The sequence below is a fragment of the Pezoporus flaviventris genome, unplaced genomic scaffold, assembly GCF_033815535.1.
Source record: "Pezoporus flaviventris isolate CSIRO_AGI_PZ_B2104156 unplaced genomic scaffold, CSIRO_AGI_Pfla_v1 ptg000036l, whole genome shotgun sequence".
Lineage (NCBI taxonomy): Eukaryota > Metazoa > Chordata > Aves > Psittaciformes > Psittacidae > Pezoporus > Pezoporus flaviventris.
The window spans coordinates 2,695,271-2,718,368 of record NW_026892584.1 but is presented as its reverse complement, the minus strand read 5'-3'; the positions used below and the strand labels follow the sequence as shown (position 1 = coordinate 2,718,368).

The 23,098-nt window shown below is 41.0% G+C and overlaps 1 protein-coding gene across 4 annotated transcripts in view; it reads right to left on the bottom strand.

Moving 5' to 3' along the window:
- The window catches only part of PAMR1 (peptidase domain containing associated with muscle regeneration 1), a 51,338-nt gene that overhangs the window by 4,997 nt on the left and 23,243 nt on the right, over positions 1-23,098 (bottom strand). For 3 of the 4 annotated variants that reach the window (XM_061462849.1, XM_061462850.1, XM_061462851.1), the window contains exons 6-9: positions 20,361-20,468; positions 5,403-5,573; positions 2,229-2,441; positions 601-667 (exon numbers count right to left, since the gene is read on the bottom strand). In XM_061462849.1, the coding sequence (XP_061318833.1) occupies positions 601-667; positions 2,229-2,441; positions 5,403-5,573; positions 20,361-20,468 (559 nt within the window). The remainder of the gene's footprint in view (positions 1-600; positions 668-2,228; positions 2,442-5,402; positions 5,574-20,360; positions 20,469-23,098) is intronic. The other variant, XM_061462852.1, reaches the window with a different exon arrangement.

Genomic DNA, 23,098 nt, shown 5'->3' with positions numbered 1-23,098 from the left:
AAAAAGAAAAAAAATCTTGAAATGAGAAATCACTACTTAGACAAAAATGAACCTGGACATTGCAGCATCACTAATTCAGATTGGTCCTATTTCCGGAAATCAGCAAAAGGATAAGCTCAGACAGGGTATGATATTTCATTCTTTACTCCCTCCTGTCCTACTTCCTCTTCTCTCCCCCATGCCCACCTCAAACACAATTTTATATCAATTGTGCTGTTCTGCTTTGGGTGGTGAAGCTTGATGGGAGCAGATTACATTGCTATACCCCCTTCTCTTCTTGTGTTCTCCCCACTCATTTCTTCATTAAGACAGCACATGTTCATGTTTTAAGTCACCTCATTAGCTTCAAGGAACTGCTCTCAGACTGTTCTCATAGCCAGCCACAAGTTTGCAATCCTAATTCCAGCATCATCCAGTAGTTTGCACATCTCTAACCATGCATTTCTTCCTGGCTGCCTCCAGCAGCTTCTAAACCTGCACTTAACCAGCCATCCCCTCCCAGCAGCTCTCATTGCTCCATTGTCAGTGGAGGCTAAACACACAGGGTGGAAAGGAGTCACATTTGCTCTTTAAACTGTAGTTGAGATATTGCATTCTCACCTTGACTGGACCTGCATTGGAAGCACTTTCTGTCTCACCAGGTCAGAGATCTTTGGCTCTCTGCAGGCTAGAAAAAATATAATGTTGCACAGTACTTTTCCACATTCACAGCTCAAGAGTTACGGTTCATGCACATTTCCATTCTTTCCTCTTACTAGCTATAGTGGACTGGGTTAAGAAAAGAGGCAGTAAGTTACATGTATTAAAATGAAGATAGGCCCTAAAAACTAAAGCATTGGAAAAAATACTTCCCCACACATCGCCATATCTATCCCATTTACAACAGTGGAAGCAACTGAGCGCCTTCTGCACTGGCACTTCCAGCCATGAAGGAAGATTTGCCCATCAATGTGTCTGAATGCCAGGTTTATACCACTAAGGCTGATGATTTGGAATCTGAGTAAACTTTCACAATAATGGAATTAGACAAAAAAATATTTAATTTCCATCGTGTAGCCACACAAAGTTTATCCCAGTGACTCAGCATACAGAGAAAGTCTGTGAAATGTCACAAAGTGTCTGTTTGCTTGTGTACCAGAAGGAGCTGGAGACTGTGATTCAAAGGAACTCCTCAGTTACCTGACTATGCCCAAAATAACAGAAGGGATATCTAGGATTTCTGATTTTGTTTCTTTGCTTTAAAAGCCGGATAAAATATTCAGGTTTATCAGTTCAAATAACTGCCAGGATCATCTTCCTGCTGCTCACAGTGGAAGGAAAGGAATCTTGCAGGATTGATTTTATCTGTATGAGATTTAACTCTGTGAGATTTAACAATGCCCAGGTCTTTATGATTCCTGTATATGTTAACCTTTATGTCACTGTCAAAGTTCCTATCAATAAGGATATTTTCCATAAATGGTCATCATCCATAAAGATGCTTTCTACAAATGATTATATGTTACAGGGAGAGAGTATTTCCATCTAAAATAACAGAATAAAGCAAATTCCCCAGTGGACAGACATATTTCCTTATTTATCATTATTACCGATTAAAAAAAAATCCATTAAAATGTGTCAAACAATTGCTTTGGGAAAATTAATCTGGCAGCTCCTTAGCTAAATTCACTCATCCATTCAGGGTTTCCGACACACTTAGAGTAGCTCCAGGTGAACAGCATCATTCCTTTTCTAGCAAAGGATTTAAAGATGTGGTTTGTTGTTTTGATAAGCACATATAGTTTAAGCATGTCCTCAGGTGGTTTTCTAAAACAAACCTACAAGGGTGCAATCTACAGGCTTGTTTGTCCCATGACTGGGACTGAAAAGGATTGTGAGAGGAGAATTGGGCCCTATGAGAGCAATTATTTCCTTCTATTTCCATTTGCTCCTGATCTTTTATTTTGGTCTTACACAGGTCTGATTCTAGGAGGGGGGTAATAAAGGTCTCAGGGAACATTCCTTTACATGTTTAAAGATGGAAACCTCTTTTGGAATCGCTGGCATCTTATCTGGCTGAGTTTAGCGGCCAGTGAAGCTGGCAAACTACCAAACTCAGTATGAGGTGTCAGTGAGATGGGTTATTCTTAGCAAAAATGACTGTTCAGTAAGTGTAAATTATATAAAACAAACTCCAGTAAAAACATAGCAGCTTTTGTGAATTGTGGTAAGAAAAGATTGTAAACTACCTTTTATGCAGATTGGCTGCTTCCCTGACCATTCTCCGTCCTCTTGGCAGGTCCTCTGTTCATTCCCACTAAGAACATACGAGTTGTTACAAAAGAAAGCAATGACTGTGCCAATTTTTGCATAGCGTCCATTCAAGGCCCCAGTGTCTTCTACTACTCTTCTGTAGCCATTGAGAGGGCCACCAGGATCTGAGCAGTTTTTTTCATCTAGAACTAATGATAGGGGGAAAAAAATAGTAACCATTTTATCAGGTTCACTACATTACTTTTACCTATGAGATTGCTTGGCATTTCATTCAGGTTACACTTCAGTCTACACTTTAGCAAAGCTGCCTTTTCAAGACCCATCTGGGATCTGTCTTCTGAAAGATCAAAGAGTAAAGAAGAAATTATAATATACAGATGTCTGCTTATATACACACCTTAGCGTCTTTAGTGTAAATGTAAGATTCTTTTACACTTTAGTGTAAGATGCTCAAATTGTTAAAGGCCTTAAAACATAGTTGACCATCCTGAAAAAGAACCTGGATTGTGTATGAAGTTAATTTCCCATCAACAGGGCTACTTCAAGGTCATCAAAAGATGGACTATTTGCAGAAAACAGGTCCTTGGCATTCTTTTCCCTTTCCTGTATTTTCAGTACTGCACTGGACTTGGATAATAAAACTAAACTACTTATTTTTTACTTTTATGCTTGGTTGCATTTTGGTTTCTTGGCACAGAAAGAGAGATCTCAGGAACTCAGGGAAATATGGGAATTGAAAGAGAACATATATATATACATATATATATACAGATACTAAAAATTTAATATGGAAAGCTTAAGCATGCTAGGTTCTACCTATAAAATCACTTTTACTTCCTCCTTCCCAAGATTTTCCCCTTTCTTGTTGAGTTTTGTTTTGTTTTTTTTTTTCATCTAAGTAAACTTTTACTTTTCCCTAATTCTGGATGACAGTATTCCCTACGTGATGCTAATAAATGCTTTCATCTATATTTTAACTTCTCCACTTTTTCTATTTAGCTGCTAAAAAGGTATTTCTGTTTTTAGCTTCAGATTTCACCTCAGTTTGCTTGTCAGGTTGACAGTAACATGCAACTGTTTAATTCCCCTGTCTGATGTCTCAGTGCATGATAACCAGTGAACATCTAGGCTAGACAGCTAGTGTTGGTACAGCTCTGTTTATGGAGGGCTGAGAAGAGAAGGCTCCAGCAAGATCTTAGAGCAGTTTCCAGTGGCTAAATGGGGCCGACAAGAAATCTGGAGAGGGGTTTTTGACAAGGGTCTGTAGTGACAGGACAAGAGGGAATGGCTTTAAACTTACAGAGGGGAGATTTTGATGAGATATTAGGCAGAAGTTCTTCCCCCCTGTTGAGGGTGGTGAGGCACTGGCACAGGTTGCCCAGAGAAGCTGTGACTGCCCCATCCCTGGCAGTGCTCAAGGCCAGGTTGGATGGGGCTTGAAGCAACCTGGTCTAGTAGAAGGTTTCCCTGGCTATGGCAGGGGGTTACAACTATGAACTTTGAGGTCCCTTCCAATTCAAACCAGTCTGTGATTCTATGATTCTATGATATCAATTGACCAGAAATGACTTCTTCATGTCCTTGCTTCAGACTCAGCTGCCTGCTGAGCCTCATTTCACAACAGAACCAACTTATAACAAAGCACTTAAGCTTTATTTAAATCCCCGTGAATCAGCACAGTAACAGCATGCAGGTATGGCCCTGTCCTATTCCTTTATCCTCATGTCACCAGCTCAGCAATGCATGGAACCACATAGCTAACCAAAGTAGTACAAGCTCAATGAAGAGCCTATGCTCTTAGCATTGAGTATGTAATTCAAGCTAAGCATATATTTTGGTGCTTTCTTTAACAACACTGGATTTTAACATATGCTGATGGTTATATGTGTACTTAAATATTTTTCACATGAGTCATATTCAGCAAAGAAAGAAAACATCTCAACCTCTTCTTAAGCAGGAGGAAGGGAGAAGGAAAGCCCTGTCTCCTTTCAGTTTGGCTCCTCTGTACTTCACAGGCTCTCTCACCTGTGAACCACAACTGATTGATAACTTGAGAGCAGCTAAAGACTACAGGGAATCATCCACAATATAATGCTTTATTTGCAAACTGCTCCCTGTCCAGAGGCATCATCTGTTGAGTGGAGTGCATGTTCTAAAGTGTACCTAAACTTGACCAAGTAAGTCAATGAAGGCCTTGTCTTATTTCATCCTATGTCTATCAGTAACTTGAACTTCCCTAAACTCAGGGTTATCACATTTTTTATGAGTTAAATACAAAGAGAAAACATCTGGGAAGGAGAGACCGAAATTTCATCTTCTAGCATTGCAACAGCCAAGTTCAGAGATAAATCTTTCAATAGGTCTTTAGCCAGGGACATCATGAAGCAGGAACTTAAGCAGCTAACTGCAACTGGAGATGTTCTCTCTAGATAGTAGAATGACCATAGGTTGCTCTTTCAGATGAACTTATATACAGCCATTTCACAACACTCCCCCCAGATTTACACTGTTTGCCACAACACACTTGTAAAAGCACTTTTCCAATTGATACAATATTGGAATATGGAAATAAAATTATGCAAAACAAAGGAAAATTAAAAGTCCCTTTGGATGAGAAGAAGGGGCTTTGAATTTCACAGCTGAATGATAGGAATGTTGGCTTGCCCAGTCAGGATGAATGGAGGTTTCTCTTTTATCAGTTTTTATCTAGGGTGGGAATTCTGTTAAAAAAATGATCTAGTCTTCAAGCAGTAGCCCCTGATCACCTCCACAGAGTGCACAGGACTTGTGCAGAGAAGGTTTCACAGGTACATAGTAATGGGAGTAGATATTAATTGTTGTACAATGTCCCTCACTAGGTTTTAGTCTAAGAGATTTTCAGACTGTGTGTAAGAAGGGCATGTGCCTAAAGTCTTTGAGGAAATTATTTTTCAGTCATTTGATGTTTCAGTCAGACCTTTATATAAGCAAGTCTTGCAGGCTTGGGCTCCATCAGAGTGAAAAAGAATCACTACTGCTTGTTAAAGGTAGACATACATAAGAACATGTTAAGCCACAGTTCTACCAAATTTCAAGCAAAATTTGGATATTCAAGTTTCATGAGAATACATTGGCCAAAACATTTTATAAGAATGTTAAAGTGACCTTACCACATTCAGGATGATGTGTTGACCAAATCCCATCAAGCTGACAGTAGGCAACACGGCTGCCTTTTAAGCTGTAACCTGCGTTGCATATGAAGTAAATCTGGGCCCCGTATTTAAAGTCATCTCCTTCCACAATACCATGAGCAGGAGCACCTGGAGTCCTACACATCACCACTGACAGTTCAGATATTTCAAAAAAATCCACTTTATTACAAAAACAGGACTGTGTTAGGATTCTTTATTTAGCACATTGAAAAATCAATTAAAAAAGGCACACGAGTCAAAATTACAAGACAGGTATATGATGATCTTTAGAAAGTTGTTCAGATGTCAGTTCTACACACACTTACATATACGCCACTTTTAAAAACATATCTGGATCCATTCAGTTCAGTGAGGTTATTCAGAGTGTGATCATGTGCAGAAGTGTTTGTATCATTAGGGCTAATTTGCTCAAAATGCTCATCTTAACAGGGCTTTTGAACAAACTACCATGCTTGACCAAGAAAAGATTTAGATCTTTAAAAGTCTTATATTGAAATTCTTTCAAATTCCTATTTCCATTTTTATATAGTTTTTCAGATAACCTCACTGAAATATTGAAGCATATTTCTGTGGATCAATTATCAGAATGACACTAAAAAACCTTGATATTTACCAAACTGTGATATTTACCCTTTCCACAGGGTTTGCTCTATTGGGAAAATACTTACAGACAATGGTCTGTTTAACTACTGCAAGGAGTAAATATCAGATTAAATAGTGCAAGCAAGATTTCTCTGAGAGCATCAAAGCAGTCATACTAAATCAGAACAGAGGTCTGCCTGGCACAGAAACCTGTCTTCAATAGTGGTAAATAGTAGATTTGCTGGAAGAATATAAAAACAGAGCAAGCATATAGAATACTTTCCTAGCAGATTCTGTCAGCAGTCAGCAATCTGGGGCTGAAGGACTACCTGAACTACAATGGCATTTTTGCTATAACATACCCTGGTGATATTTCTCTTTTAACATTAATTTGTCTGAGTATTTTTTAAACTCACCTACACACTTGGTGAGAACAATGTGCTGTCGCAATGAGTTCTACAGCTAAGTGTGGTGTGAAACATATACTGCCTTCCTTGGTTTGGTTTCTAGCCTGCCATCTGATAATTTCATTTAATTCTCTACTTTTCTGTCATGAAAGACAGAGAATGTCCATACCCTTATTCACCTTCTCCAAGGTGATTCTGAAAAACGATTTTCTGTATGTAGAAATTCTATGTATTCTGTATTTAGAAATTACAACAAAGTGGAAAACACAGGTTTTAGTACCTACGTAGTTATCCATCTCTCTGTGTGTCTCTGGCTTTGCCTGGCCATTCATTGTGGAAAATTGCACAGGAAAGGACCCAGTGCAAGATTTAAATAAGCCTATGGATTTTTTACCAGGGACCTGGGGTGCTCCACTGAAGATGAGTACTAAAGAGATCATCCATACTTTATGCTTTGTAGAATTTGACTTCTTCTGTCTTGCCTCATAGCTAGTTGCTTACTAACCTATAGACAAATTTTGATCCTTATGTTTCCAGATGAAAAACTTTTCTAAGGCCTCAGCCTTGTAATCCTTACATAGAAGATACATGAGCACATCTATTTACATGGATTGTGGACCATCCAATTATTCCTATAAGAAAGAGATTATTGAGTAACAGTTCTAAAGCAGCAACATTTTCAAGAACAGAAATTTCCCTTAGTTTACAGATTACTACAACCATCAAACAGTGAGTTGGCAGAATCCTTTGTGCACTAGCAAGCACAATTCTTGGAAGGAAAAACTAACATTGAAGCATTAGAGAAGGACCCAGACTCACTGCTCCAAATCAAAACACATCAAGTTAGGGGAGCTCGACATTTCCTCTTGGTTGCAAGTATTCTGCATCAGTGCCATCTTTAGCAAAAGAATAATGGTAAAAATGCAACAAAATTAATTCCTAGCCCTTGATGTTTCTCGTGTGAAATATAGGCACATATACATATACATGCATATATAGATGCAGATGTGTATACACAAGCACAAGCATAAAGGAAATTGAAATAAGGACAGCATAGATTTTCTACATGTTTTAAATTCTCAGAGCACTTGTCTTTGCAGTCATGATCTATTCCCAGTCGCTCCCTCCAAATCTTCCTCAGAACTGAAATTTTGGGAGAAATTTTTGTAGAAATTCTTTTCACTACATTCATATTTCTGTCTTTCAATGTAAAGTCACACTCAGCTTGTCAAATGAGAAAATAAGATGATTAGAAACATCTGGGCACCACTCAGACTTCTCCCTTTTATCATAAATACAGGTTTTCTGGTGTGCCTGTGATCTAGTCCAGCTCTGCAGAGCAAATGTTTTAGTGCTTTTTTGTTCTAGGTTCACCCTGGAAAAAAAGTCACCAGGCTACACATCTTTCTTTTTTTCCACAAACTGTAAGTATTTGTTCTTGGTCAGTCTCCTGTGTGATTAAGATATTTCATTTCTAGTCTTTTTGATTTGGTCTGGTTGGCAGACTTCCTTGAGATTCTATGACAGTGTGACCCAGCTGGAACAACTCTGGGTTTATTTATAATTTAGTTGCGTGCAGTGTTTTGGACACAGATTCATTTAGGACTGGAAGTATGGCCTAGAGTAGAGGAGATGGAAGCAGAAGGTCATGAGATACAATCATAGCTATAAAACTGTGGCCATGGATAAGTTGCTTCGTCTGCTGTATCTAGCAAATGAGAGCACCCCTTTCCTCACAGGGATGTTACAAGCTTAAGCTCATACTCACTTGTGTCACAGGGTCACTGTGGGGCTTCTCTGATGGTGAAACAGCTAAGTATTATTAATAGACATGTCCTTTTTGTTACCCATGCCTTTATCTCCTGGCTGTCTGTTCTCCTGTAACACAGGATCTTCCTTCATGGTTTGTGACGTTCTTTGAACTTTGCCCCTGGAGGCACAGCCATTCATTGTACTCTTTTCTTTGGATCATTTTGTAAGTCCATTCTCTCTATAAATTAAATATGGGTTTGAATCTTGAGATGTTCCGTGCATCTCAGTACCACAGCTGAACTCTGGTTTTAGCTGTATTATCTAGCCTGAAAGTCACATAGTTACTCCAGTACTGGCCTCTAGTTCTTTGGTTTGAGGTCTGTAGCATTTTCCCCTCTTCAGTTTGACTTTCATTTCATCCCTTACACCTGATATGTTTCAGGCAGCTCTTGTACACCTTTTCCCTTTACTCATGAACTCTTCAGTCAATGGAGTTTTAAACAATTATTGTGAAGGGAATCCTAGCCCCCATGTGCTTCATCCAGTTCTCTTATCTTCTTTTTTTGTAGACAGCTTCCCATCAAGAGTGTGAATTTGATTCATTCTTACATCTTTCATAATGTGCAGTATATTCCACTGAATTTTAGGGCAGCCTCCTTTGTTTGAGATATTTTACTGAAGTCTTTCAACATTGTCTTCTGGTCTAAAACTACATCAAACTCCCCAACAGATCTTTCTCATAAGTCAGAAAGAATATAAAAGAACATTTTGTAAATATGATTCACACCTAGCTCTGACGTTACCCTCTGGGTACACATACTAGACATAAAATCCAACCACCTGAGCTGACCCCATTCTCTTCAGTCTTTAAGCTAAGACTTTTGATATGATTTCAGGTTGGCTTGCCTAGGCAGGATGGGCCTGATCCTGCCATAGAATCATGGAATCGTGGAATGGTTTGGATTGGAAGGGACTGTGAAGCACGCCCAGTTCCAACCCCCTGCAACAGGCAGGGACACCCTCCACTAGACCAGGTAGCTCCAAGCCCCATGCAACCTGGCTGCAAACACTGCCCAGCTTCTCTGGGCAACCTGTGCCAGCGTCTCACCACCCTCACAGGGAAAAACTTCTGCCTGAGATCTCATCTCAATCTCCCTTCTGTCACTTTAAAGCCATTTCCCTTTGTCCTGTCACTCCATAGGTCTTATCATACTTAAGAGGCCTTATCAACATTTCCCTAGTGCTGGTGCAACGCCCTCTGCAATTCCCAGTTTTCACAAGGTTAATACCTTACCTTTTCTCTAAAAGTGCACTTTGCAAAGCAGACAGAAGTAGAAGCAAAAAACAAAGAAAGCTTCAGAATTATCTTTGAAATGTACTGTGAAGTCTACAATACTCACCCCAAACTGTAGGGTTTGAGAGAACCCTGCCAACATGGAACTAAGAATGTCAGGATTTCAGGTTGCAGCACTCAGTCTCTGCACCTCTCTCTGTCCACAAACAGAAGACAAAAGCCACGAGGAACCCAGAAAATGAACTAGGTGGCTGCAAAATTCTACTATGAGATGGCAATAGACAGCCAAATATAAAAAGCATTCATTCAAGGTCTGCCAAAGAAAGGCTGGGTATCTCAGCTACTCCAAGAGGGTCAAGCTAATCCTATTCTTCATGCCATGGTGTCATCAGACCTATAAAGATTGTGGTGAATTTATACCTAGAAAACAATAGGAAAACTGGAGAGGTTTCAGGGAAAGGTGAAACTAATGTCACAGAAATACAATTTTGAGAGTGACTAAGAGCTAAAAATGACTACCCTGGTCATGCAAAAGTTAAAAAATACAACAATCTGAAAGCTAAAACCAGAAAGGATACAGTAAAATGATCTAAGGAAGACAAAAATGCATATTCAGGCAGGATAAAGTTAAGAACAGGAGAATTCTTACTCTAGGAAAATGCTAGATATAGTCTCATTGACAAATGTTTGAAAGGCATAGCAGGATAGAAGTCTAATCTGAAAATTGAAACCCCACCTAAAAAAAAGCCTGGAATGGACTTTGGAGGGAACAGGGCTGCACTAGCAACTCATTATGAGCTGGAGAAATATTTTTGTTTCAATTTTTCTGTATGTTGCTACACAAAATTTTTCCTGGGACATACCACAATTAATCTTTCAAGGCATATATGGTCCGAGTTAGTTTTGGCCTGATACACCTCTGTAGAGATCATAAGAAAGCAAAGTAGGAATGTATAAGACAAGGTGGCAACAGGCACCTCTGACAGGAATGCTCAACTGTGACAGCCCAGTTGTTAGAATAAACCCCAGAGATGCCTCAAGTCTCTAAATAACAAACTCACAGAGTCCTGATAAAACTTACTACCCTTCTGGCCTCTTACTTTGTTGCCTGGAAAAAAGAAACCAATATTTCTGTCTCATATGAAATATTAAAATAGCTCCACATTTCATAGACAACTTTCCAGAACTACAGGAACATGAAGTTCGTGAAATTTTAAGTAAAATGTTCCATTATTAATAATAACACTATGAATTTCTCTCTCTTTTAAATTATGTGTCATTCCTCAGATCCAAATTAGCTGCCATTTAGAAATAGTTTTCATGCTCATTTTATCACTACTGATATAAATTAGATGATCTTTTCAGCTACACTTTTCAATGTTCTTTGAATCCTGTCTTGATGGAGTTAGCATTTGCTTTTGTCCCAGGGTCCCTTCACTAAATGAACATCATTTTTTCCTTCTGCCTTCCTCTCATCCATTTCCTCATTAAATAATATATACCCCCTCACACATAATATATATTATCTCTAAATTCTGCACAACCTTTCAATAATACATCAGGTGTCTGAAATAAATCTCATTTCTCATTGCTGGTACTAATAAAAGGTTTACATTTCAGTTTTTGTCCCCGCTGAAATACTAGGTGCAAGAACTTGTAATTGTATGGAGCTTTGTTCTTAATTTGCTTACAGCATTTTTTAATACTGCTGCTGCTAAAGAAATTTATCTTGTTGCATATTCCCAAGTCAGAGTTTGGCTTTCAGGCTGACCCATGCTAATGTATATAGCACATTTTTGACTATTTTAACAGGTTGTTTAGCCTGGAGAAGAGAAGGCTCAGGGAGACCTTGGAGCAGCTTCCAGTGCCTAAAGAGGCCAACAAGAAACCTGGAGAGGGGCTTTTGACAAGGGCTGTAATGACAGGACAAGAGGGAATGGCTTTAAACTGAGCTTTAAGGTCCCTTCCAACCCAAACCATTCTGTTATTCTATGATTTTGGATCCTAAACTTTGGGGTTTCCCGGCTCCATGGCAGTGGCTGGAGCCAGAGAACCTAGAAGCCCTAGAAATCACAGCTCCAAGATGCTGTAGCTGGAAGGAGTATAACATGCAGAGTATGTGGAAGTGATCTTACTTTTTTCTCTTTCTGGTTAAGAAAATAATAATAATTTTTAAAATGCAGCAGTATATATCTATTTTTTAAAAAAAATTACTGCTATGAAACTGTTCTGACAGAAAACTCCCAGCCAGCTCTACCTACATGCACTTCAGGCAGCTCAATGGTATTCGCAGTTGCTGCCCATGGCCAAGCCAGCTTAAGTCAATCTTGGTATATCCCATCAGGTTTGACTTTTTACTCACAAGTCTCCATTCTTATCAAATTCTCTTTCTTGGTTTAACTTTCATTTTGAGGGAAAGTCTGATTCCATGACTACCTGAGTACCATTATGTAAATATATCAGACAAGGGAACAGCTCTTAAAGGTTATAATCTCTGTATTTCACTTTTTTTTTCTTTCTAAATTCAGTGTCTGTCTGAATTTTACTGCTGGGAAAGCTATAGCATGGAGATATCAAGTATTTTACCTGAAGGCAAACAGTGAGTGAGTGCAGCAGAGCTAGAAACAGTTCTATTACCTCCTGCTATTCTTAATATGTTTACATTTAAACTGACCCAGCTTTGTGCAGAAATCAACATTAAATAAATCAGAAAATAAATCAGAATTATGAAATCCATGCAGTATTCTCAGCAGCAGTTTTACACAAAGGTGATGGAGCCATATGGGAGCAGATGGTCCAGTGTATCTGAACGCAAAGCACAGGAGTTAAAGAGAGAACAGCCACAAACAGTTACTGCTGTGTACTGTGATGCCCTTTGCAAATGAGTAAAGAGTTTTTCTGAATTCAGACTTACAGAATTTGTTGTCTTCACTCATAACAGAGCTTATTTTCTAACCTCGGCCCATGAGCTCTGTCAGTCCATGTAAATCTCTGGTATCATTTATTCCTATGCTTATCCCTTCTCTCCCCAGCCTGTGTCCACAAAGTGAAGATGCCTCAGGCTCTCACAGGGTTTGTTGGCAGAAAAGAGCTGACACGGGGGAGGACTCAGATGGCTGTCCTGAGACATCATCCCTTTGCAGCTTGGTGCAGCAGCCCAGAGACAGTTAATGGCTGACACATAAGCCCACAGAGGCTAACTTTAGCCAAAAGCATAAGGACATTGGCTGTCAAAATGTTTTTGGAAGAATTGTGTCCACAACAAGGGAATGAAGTGAGGGATTTCTGGAGGCCATGGCTCAGAGAACTCAGGAGAACTGCTTTTGTATTCCTTCTTATAAGCAGTGAGAAGGGCTGTCAATAAGGTATGAGTATGGCAACAGATTAAGTGATCTCTACAGCATTAGGAGGCATGAGTCCATCCTGCCATCCTGAGGCACTTGCCTCTGTGTAGGGCTGCCAGACCTGGATGTATCAGCTCATACACACTATGAGGCAGGAGCTCTGACTCCAGACTTATGCTCTGGGAGTCCCAGTGTTCTTGTCTGGCTCCTGTCTGCCTTCAGGGATCTCCACATGCAGGGATCATGGGCATATCATAAGTCTGCTGATAGCAACACTGGATTCATGGGGTCCTGCAGTGCCTCACAGAGCAAGCTGTGGTGGGAATGTCCTTCTGTCTGTGACACCACTTACACTTTCCCTGAGCCTGCCATCATTTCAGCACGGGCTTTGTTCCTACTAGGAACTCAATTCATTTACACTCAGGAAAGAGCCTGGCATCTTCTGATATTGTCCTCAAGCTCTCCTGAATAAATGGCAGGAAATACTGTGGGATCCACCATAAGGACATTGACCTTCTCGCCACCACCTCCCTGAACCTCCTACCTCTCCTACACTGGAGAGCACTCCTGACTAGGAAGCCACATGCTGACAAGCAGCTCAGCTGCTCTCCTCCAGAACCTGGCAAGAGCTGGATGTGGCTCGAAGGCTTAGCTTTGTGATGTGATCATCATTCATCCCCACTTCAGGAATAGACTGATGGGAGCTGAACTGCTTTGGAGTATGAGTGGTCTTGATCAGGATTCTCCGAAGCAAATGCATGGACCGTATCTGAGGGAGATGATGATGTTTAGCATGCTTGCTTGTCTTCTTTGTTACCCCTCAGAACCTTTGCTTCCTGGAGCTGGCTGGTTTTAGGTGAAAAAGAATGTGGTTGCAATTTCTACAACCAGAAATCAGAATCAGGTGAACAAGGAAAGCCAGGCATACTAGGGTTTGGGTTTTAAACTACTCTTTTTAAAAGCAAGGCTTTCAAGGCAAAGAATACATGCAAACAATGCAGCAGATCTTGTACAGGAAAGGGCAAGAAAACCTCTGGTAGGAAGGTGGTCACAGTGATGGTAGTGTTTTATGGAATAAGGAAGCTCTTGGACTGCGAAGAACAAGGACGCTCTGAACAGCTACAGCCACACACCCAAGCAGCGCTGCTCTGCTCGGTTATGCCTGTCACCACAGATGCAGCAACAAGTGCATGAGGTTTTACGAGAGGATCTCAGAAGTACCTTCAACCTCCTGTTATCATTAGCCAACAAGGCTAAGATGCTAACAGCCAGCTCCACAAAGGTGCCCATGTCACAGTGATTTCAGTAGCTAAAGGAGAAAACAGGTACCTAAATGTCACTTGGGAACTTGCCTTCAGTATAAAAGTCCTGGTAGAGTAACAAGGGTTATTCCTCAAAAGTGCCCCGCTGCATTGCAGTAGCTCCCAATCAGGTTGATAGTAAGAGAGGATTTTGGATGAAGTATCTCTGACCTCACTCACTGGTGTTTCAAAAGAGAGGAAAGTCTCTACCCTGTTTCATGCCACTTGTGATGCCCCAGGACACATTCTCCCAGCTCCATGCCCAACTCCAACCACAGCTCATGCAAAAATGCCAGGACAGACAATTCACCACAAAGATTTTTTGCCTTAATTTATCCCCCGTGAAAGAGTCCTGGAAGTTCAAATCTTCTCTCATGTTTGCATTTTGCCAGTCCTCACATTAATCCTGGAAATGTCAAAGGAGGTCATAACAAGAGCAGCCAGCCCCAAGTACCAGTGATAGCAGATTTCCAGTCCTGCTCTCTGGGCCTCTTCGCTTTTGCAGTGGTTCCACCAGCTAGAAATAATTACACAAAACTATGACATAATCCCTACTGAAATCCAAATCTTTTCATTCCCTTCCAGCCAATTGAAACTCACCCCTGATGTTTTCCAGCTCTCTGCTCCTGTGAATGAGACCGTATCCATGTGAAAATATGCTTGGATCACCCACTGTGATTTATTCATCCGGAGGCAATTTGGAGGTTGTTGCTTACAATTAGCCACTTGATCTTTATCAGCATTGTTCTCAGCCCTTAAAAGGCTGTGTCTCTGGATGCAACCTTTCCGGTACTTGGATGGCCTATTTAATTATACAACTGGACTTGTACTTGCATGGGATACCGGAGGGAGTGACATCCTAATGATGCGCAACATTCATGTTCTCTATCAGTGGCAAGAACTAATATTTAGAGTAAGTCCCACAATGTGTCCCTTAGAAAACATCACAATATAGCACTGGAGGAGAGCACAGTCTGCTCAGGTGGAAGATTTTAGGGCTTCTCTTTTTAAGAGAAGCTGATGCGCTCATTATTCTACCAAATTACAAAGGTGAGTAAATCATATTGAGGTACTTCATTTTGGAGATGTCAGCTTTCCAGCTAAACAGGGAAAAGTCCAGGCAATTCTGGGTGAGAAAAACAGCCTAAAGAAATGCATATTTCTTTGACACAATGTTTGTGAAAGTGCATTAACTGTAAAGGGAAAGCACCATTTAATAACAGACTCCCTCTAGCCTGGCTGACAGAGTAGTTTATTCATCCTTTTGCAGGTATGTGAGCTGGACTTCAGACAGAAAGGAAGATCTGGCATTGCCTGGAAAATTACCAAGTGCTGAGATGAGAGTGTAGGGAAAAAGGAATGGAACTAAAAGGCAGGGGAGTACTCAGGAAGTAGCAGGGCAATTTGGTTGGCTGTGAAATGCAGTTCCTGAGCTCTGGAAGCAACCAAGGAGTATGGGAGCCATAAGAAAGAGCAAGTGGGATATTGCCTCATTGTGTCAGCATTCCCACTGCCTGGGGCCATTCTTTTTGGCAGTGCTCGTATCAGCTGCAAACAGCGAGTAAGAAACTGTCAGCTTTTAAGGTTGCTGGTTATTCCAGCAAACTTTCAAAGTAGTTTAAAGTTACCCCAAAGTACTGCAAGAGCATGCAGTCTTCATGCTCGTACCCCAGAAGCTACTAACGGTGTATCAGTATTCTTCAGAGTGGACAAGGAGTGGTTACTCCTTGTTACTCCTCTACTGCACTCTGGTGAGATCAATCCTGCAGTCCCGTGTCCAGCTGGGGGGGGGGGGGGGGGGGGCAACAACACAAGAGGGACGTGGAGCTGTTGGAGCAAGGCCAGAGGAGGCCACAAAGATGCTCCAAGGGGTGGAGCAGCTCTGCTATGAAGACAGGCTGAGAGAGCTGGGCTTTCTCAGCCTGGAGAAGAGAAGGCTCTGGGGAGACCTTAGAGCAGCTTCGAGTGCCTGAAGGGGCCAACAAGAAATGTGGAGAGGGGCTTTTGACAAGGGCCTGTAGGGACAGGACAAGGGGGAATGGCTTTAACCTGACAGAGGGGAGACTGAAATGAGACATTAGGAAGAAGTTCTCCCGTGAGGGTGGTGAGGCCCTGGCACAGGCTACCCAGAGAAGCTGTGGCTGCCCCATCCCCGGCAGTGTTCAAGGCCAGGTGGGACAGGGCTTGGAGCAACCTGGTCTAGTGGAAGGTGTCCCTGCCTGTGGCAGGGGGTTGAAACTGCATAACCTTTAGTCTCTTCCAATCCAAACCATTCTGTTATTCTATGATGATTCTACGATTCTATGATTTTCAGAGGCCTGCTGGAACATATTACCCTAGCAAAATCAAAGGCAACAGCAAGGAGTTCATTTATTCAGCTTAGTCAGTTGGATTAGACCCTTCATTAGGATGCAGAACAAACCTCTTCTTCTTGGCAGACAGGAACGAGAAACAGAATAAAAATGGAAATCGGATCTCAGCCCTGAATTCCCCATTCAGCACAAGTTCCTCTTATTTGCATAGGAACTCTAGTTCGCCTGGCTTTGTTTGAAATAAAGGTAACAGGAAATTTCAGAGCAGGAAGAGGTCAAGGTCACTTGCTTTGGGGCAGCAAGCCCTGGGAGGACTCTTGAGCCAGAACACCCCGTCCTAGGAGGAGGACAAGCAGAGAGGGAGAGCATTTGCCATGGGGTACCAGCAGTGCCATCTCTCCACAGCTGCATCTTCAGCAGGCAAACTCAACACTGAGACTTTGGAAAAAACCTTTCTTAGTCGGAGTTGAAAAAGGAGTTGTCACACTGTACAGTTATTGACAGTCTGATACTTGAGTGGATGTTTTTTAGCATGCAGAGCACCATGATGATGCCACTAGGTACTTTTTCCCTAATGTGCATCTTCTGAGGAAGTTGCTACTCTCTTTCAGGGCATCTCAGGCCAAGGAACAAGATTTTGGTTTAGGTTTAAATTAGTTTGATTGTAGGATTATTTCCACTAAAATCCAAAAAGCTCAAACAGAAAAGCCTGAGTTTGACCTCCAACACGTTAGCATGGCTAAGGGGTCACTGTGATGGGTAACCAGGTATACTGCAAATTCAGTTTAAGATCAGAAAGAAGCCTAAGATCTCATTCTTTTGGTTAGCATTTGTTTTACAATTTCACATAGGTTTGCTGTTGTCTTTTTTTTTTTAAATACAGTCTCTGAAGTGAAATCAGACATATTTAAATAGAATATTTTTTGCCCTGAAACAGGACTGATTGAAATATTAACAGCTGTTAGAAAGATACATGCCTGCATTTCACTTCATGCTGATGAAACCTTTAAATCACTACTATATAGTAAACTAAAAGATCATTTCCTGGATGCCATAGTAGAAGAGAAAAGAGACTGCTAGTTATAAGTAGTCTGTGCCTTTAATTATTTTATTAATATTGCAAATTGTAACTGACAGAGCAATTAGGGTTGAATACTGCTCCAGGAAAGCAGCTTGACCAGTGTTGATTATCCTGTTAAACAGGTGGAATGTAGTTTAACAGAGGGAAAACCTTGTGCTTTATCTCATTAAGGTGATTTCTGTAATTCCAATAGTGATTCCCACATCTTTAAAACTAAACTTGGTAATGGACAAAAAGACACAGCTGCACTGGGATGGTGAGGGACTTGGAAAATGTCTGATTCTGTCATCAAATATCCATTGCTGAATTTGTTTAATTTGTCCTGAACGTATTCCTCAGTGAGAAAATCCCACAGTCTCCCTTCCTCTGAAGTATGGCCCTCAGATGTCTTCACAACCCTTGTATCTCTTCGGGCAACTTCTGTCACACCACTTCAAATCTCCTATATGAACTTAACATTAAGGGGCTCTAATTTTCTTCTCTCTTACACTTATATTTCATCAACATAAATCTAATGACTTTTATGGGATTGCACCTGACTTGCTCCAAGAAAACCAGACTGAAAGAATCAGCCTTACAGTGTCTGAAGTCAGAATTGCAAAAGTGACCATTTTATGATTGTTTTCAGCAAAAATATATTTATTTCCCTTGGCTCCACTTCACAAGACAGTACTGTTGCTGCAAGACCCGACAGACAGATTCTGAGCATGACAGGATCTCCCTTTAGCATTTAAACTGCAGTGCTGTTCAGGAAACCACATGACTAATTTTTAAAGAATTATAGCCACGGTTATTTTTTTTCAGTTCTTCCTTTTGCTCTTAAAAAACAAATCAAACTTGAATTTTCTGCCTTTTTCCCCCCATATGCTGGAAAATACTTCAGATACATTTTGGCAAAACTGAAGGAAATATCTTAAGAAAAAAACTGTGAAGCCAGAAAGAACAGAGATTTGCCGTGATGTTTTCCCACTGTGAGGTTTGCTACCCACATATAAGAAAAAAGCCACTGAACCCTTATCTATACGCTATGGAAGGCTGTTATATAGGTGCTGGAAAAAATATTTCCTAATGTAAGCAAAAGACAAGAATACAGCCACAAACATCATAAAGTAACAGTGTTTTATCCATCTGAACTGTTCTTTCACAAATCAAACTACAGGATTCCTGTCAAGTTAAAAATATCACTGTATGTATTTTTAAGTGTCTCCTCCCTTTTATTGTTATTACCTATACCCTCATGAAGTCTCAGACTATTGTTTTTCAACTACCTCCTCTGTTGTTTGCTGCCTGTGATGCATGGGTGAAGTTTCTATTCTGGAATTACAAAAGAAAACTAGTAAAAGAATATGAGCTTCATTTCTTGCCTTGACTGTGGTGCAGAGCCTGCCAAAACTAGGGTTGAGGTTTGCTGGGAATTTAATTAATTTTAAATTTAGTTGGTTCTGAACCAGAAAGGAGAGTTTTCATTTTTTTAACTCTCTCCTAAAGACAGGAATTAATCTCACTGAGCAGTTGCAAAGAGCTGGGGAGTTTCCAGTCCCTAAATGACCTGCTAAACAACTTCTCACAGAGAAGAGGCTGTTAGCAGAAACACCTGCATCAGCCCCTCCATTTTCAGCAGCTCCTTCCCTAGAAAGCACATGAGGAATCTGCAATCTGGCAACGTGGCATGGCTGTTCAGAACCAGAACTTTTTCAGGCTTGTAGAATATGTGAAACTACCTCTCCTCTGGTTTGCTGGGAGAAAAGTCAAGTCTTATGAGCTACTCTGGATCTGTAGAAAGCAAAAGGTCTTTTATCTCAAAATGCCCCATACAAGGAGGTATCATATCACTATGATTTAACGCCCGACAACATGAAAGGAATTACAGGAGAGAAATCCATGCCTGACAATGGCATGTGTGGATAAAATATTTTGAAGCAGTGAGGTTTGGTGCATACTGGCTGCTCAGACATGGAATTGAAAACTCTGCAAGCTGTCAAGGTATTGTGTGACTTACAGCCAGAGTAATGCCACAGCAGGGTACAGTAAGCCATGCTTTCTGTCTTGGGCCAGATATGATCCCAAGTGGATTTCACTAGCATCACAGAAATCCTCCAGAGTCAGCTGGAGGATTTATATATATGACTTTATATATGGCACAAGGCTCCTTTCAGCTAGTTGAGATGGCATAGCCTTTATCATGGCATATATTGCACAATTCTTACTCCTTGCTCTTTCAAACCCTGTTAGATGAAGACATTTGCTTAAGCATGAGGAATTAAATCACTAGAACAGACAATTGATTTGAACTCATTTGCATGCAGTTATTTTACAACATGCTTGGCAGGACGAAACGAAGTTTACGACTGTACAGACAGTGAGAACCACCAATGCAGAGATAATCTACCCTTTTTCATTTATTTTGGTCCCAAATCTGTTATTCATGGTGCCCGAATTCTACCTCTCAGGTGACTGTGAGGGAAGCTGAACTCCCTAGGATTGGCTCTGGCTAGAGCATTCAGCACAGGGCTCAACCAGGGTCAACAGCTGATCCACACAGTGGAAATTAGCATGCAGATATATCTGTCTGATAATGCTAGTCCATTACAAGATTTCTTGTGTGTTGTTTCCCAGTTCCAATTCTGGTTTACCTTTTTACACAGCTATAAAGCTCCAAAACTATTCAGTGGAAACCTTCATGAATTACAAGCAAAATGTCTCAAAAAATGCCACAAGCAGCTCAGTGCATTCTCTGGTACTGTGACTGACCTAATCTACACATTAGTGAAACTCCTAACAACGAATAGCCTGCATCAGTAACAACTGTGGATACTGGTCATACGCATAGAGCCTGTACTCACAGTTTTCACAGCGAGACCCCGTATAGCCTGCCAGACAGGCACATTTGTAGGTACCACTTTTGTCTAGAATGCATGTTCCATCATGAAGACAAGGAGAGGAAGAGCAGGCTATAAAAGAAAAAGCAAGAACATTCATGGTCTCTCATACGATGTGGGCCCTACCTATTTTTTCTCATGATGGTTATGTCTTGGAGTAAATGACACATTCTCACTAAAAGCTACAAAGACACAGTAAAGGGTGTTCATGAATATCAAAAAAACTCTGCTTTTTCTGGATATCAGAGCCAGCAGGTTTGCTTGCAAAGACTTCACTTGAAGAACAGTCTTTCAGTCTGTTATATCCAGATGCTAAGAGACAAAAAATATATAGATGCCACATATGGGTGGTGATAGAACAGAAATTTGTACCTGAGTGGGCAATGAATTCCTTCCAGGGCTCATTGAAGACTAAGCTCTGACTAAGGACAGTAATTCATTCCTTAAAAGGAATATATATGTGGCAGTTGTACTGTATCCAACTAACCTAAAATATCCCTGAGAAAGGGAAGGAGAAGCAGAAGAGCCTGTACAGACTGATATTTTGTAGTTACTGTTCTGAAGCCAGTGAACTTTCAGCTTTGTCCTTCTCCCAGCTTCATCTCGTAATTCAGTAAAAGTAGACACGTTACTTTTGACATGTCACCCTTGTCAGCTGCTGTCAGATACTGTCCTTCAAAATGCCCGATACTCAAGAGCACTTAATATTTTTCTTTTTTAAAGGAGTCTTGATTTCCTGGCAAACAGCATGGGATATTACTACAAAAGGTTAGAGCCCCTGTGTTGTGTCAGAGATCACTAGTTGAGGGTATAGAAGGGAAAGCGTTACTGACATTCAATAACAGGCTTTTATCTAACTAGACCCACCATATGTCTAATCCCCAAGAGATCCTGATGACTCCCCATCTGGTCTCCCATCCTCATTTGAAGTCTGTTGGATGAATTTTAGTCACTCATGCCAATTACTGGTTCCCATTTGACACTTGGCATGGGATGGGACCTAACCCCTGCTTCCAGACCAGGCAGTGCAGCAGGTTGTGTGGGTTTATCCTTTAGCAACTACAAATGCAGTGACCTTTCCTGAAGGCGATTTAGGCTTTTCAGCTTATTCTATCAATCAATACCTTTCTGGCAGTTGAACCAGTGACCTCTGTGCTGCCAGTGCCACTGCTTCAGAAAGCTGTTACTTACTAGCCAGCACAGAGGAAGGGAAGACAGAAAGGGAAGAAATTCAGTTCTGACAGCAAAAGGTGCTTTTTCAGTCCTCTTTGTCACATCACTAAGGTGCTGGGAACATCAGATAACCTCCACAGCCTCGTCCTCATCTCATAAGCACATATGCTGCTGCTGCTTTCACCTGCAGCACAGGAATTGCTCTAGCAAGCTCTTTGCAACCTGTTTCAGGGACCTTGGTTTTTCCACAATGAGAAATTTAATGGGAAAGGTTTCGATTTGCAGTGTGCTGCCAGAGCTTTCAATTCTGTCCTGTCCCTGCTTTCAACTCCCCACTGCCCTGTGCACACTGTATTCTTCCCCTAAACTGTCCTGCTGGCCAGGTTAATACTTCACATAAAAAGATACTGGGAGTGTTTCAAAAACCTTTCATGGCAGCTACACATTAGGCCAGAAGAGCCTTATAATAAAGTGCACAGCAAGACCTCCTCACGAACTCTAAGCCACCCTTTGCAACGTGCCTTGTGTGGATTACCACACTTGCAGCAACCCAGCCTCAGAATAATTACCACTAAAAATGGGGCGGAAATAAAGTGCTCAACAGTATTGGAATACCAAGTGTTCCCTGCTGTGCAGAGAAAACAGAATCCATTCAGCTCGCACCATATGGATAATGGTAGCTCCTTGAGTGTAGGCAGCCCTTATGCAGGAGCCCACACAACATTCATTTGTTCTGTATCACCTCTCTTGTTGTACTATTGAGCTATGAGTAGCTAACTGCTCCTGCTACGTTCCTGACAGGTAATAACAGTAACACTAGAAGAACAGGGCAGGCTAAGAAATGGCACATTCTGGATTGCTTGTCACATACCCCTGATCATTGCTATATGCTGATCCACTCTAGGTTTGTGTATTTATATCGAGATTATATAAACTAACTAAACCTCTCAAGGCAGATATAACCTGCATGGATGACCTCATGAAGCATGGGGCACCAGGTTGTGTGGAAAGCAAGTTATGGTGAGTCATGGATCCTGCAGGGTTTATCTGTGTGGAAGCAGCATGCTCTGATTAGCCTTCTGTGCCAGGAGTGTTGTGGACAGATTTGACCAAAATTCCCTATGCAGCTGAATAAGGAAGATGCAGGAAGTGCACAGAGGCTGCTTCACTGGCTACGCTTCCAATGTTATTTTGCAGCCAGAAAGAAATGATGGAAAGGAGTGTGGGGGATGCAAGCACTGAGCTCTAACAAAACCACAGTAATTCTGGAGCCCTGCTTCTGTCATTCTTAATACTAAATTCATCACACTACAGAAAATGCCTCTGTTTTCTTTTCCTTCAAGAAAATAATCTGTCCTTTGTACACAGTTTTTTTTTAAGCTCTAATGGCATGACACATGAGCCAACACAAGTCATGTTAGGGTATTTTTGCTGAGCTAATTATGAGGCTTTGCATCAGGTTTTTGCTAATTGAGACAGTGACTCCACTCCTGTCCACAGCATTGAGCAATTCTGCAATTGCAGATGCA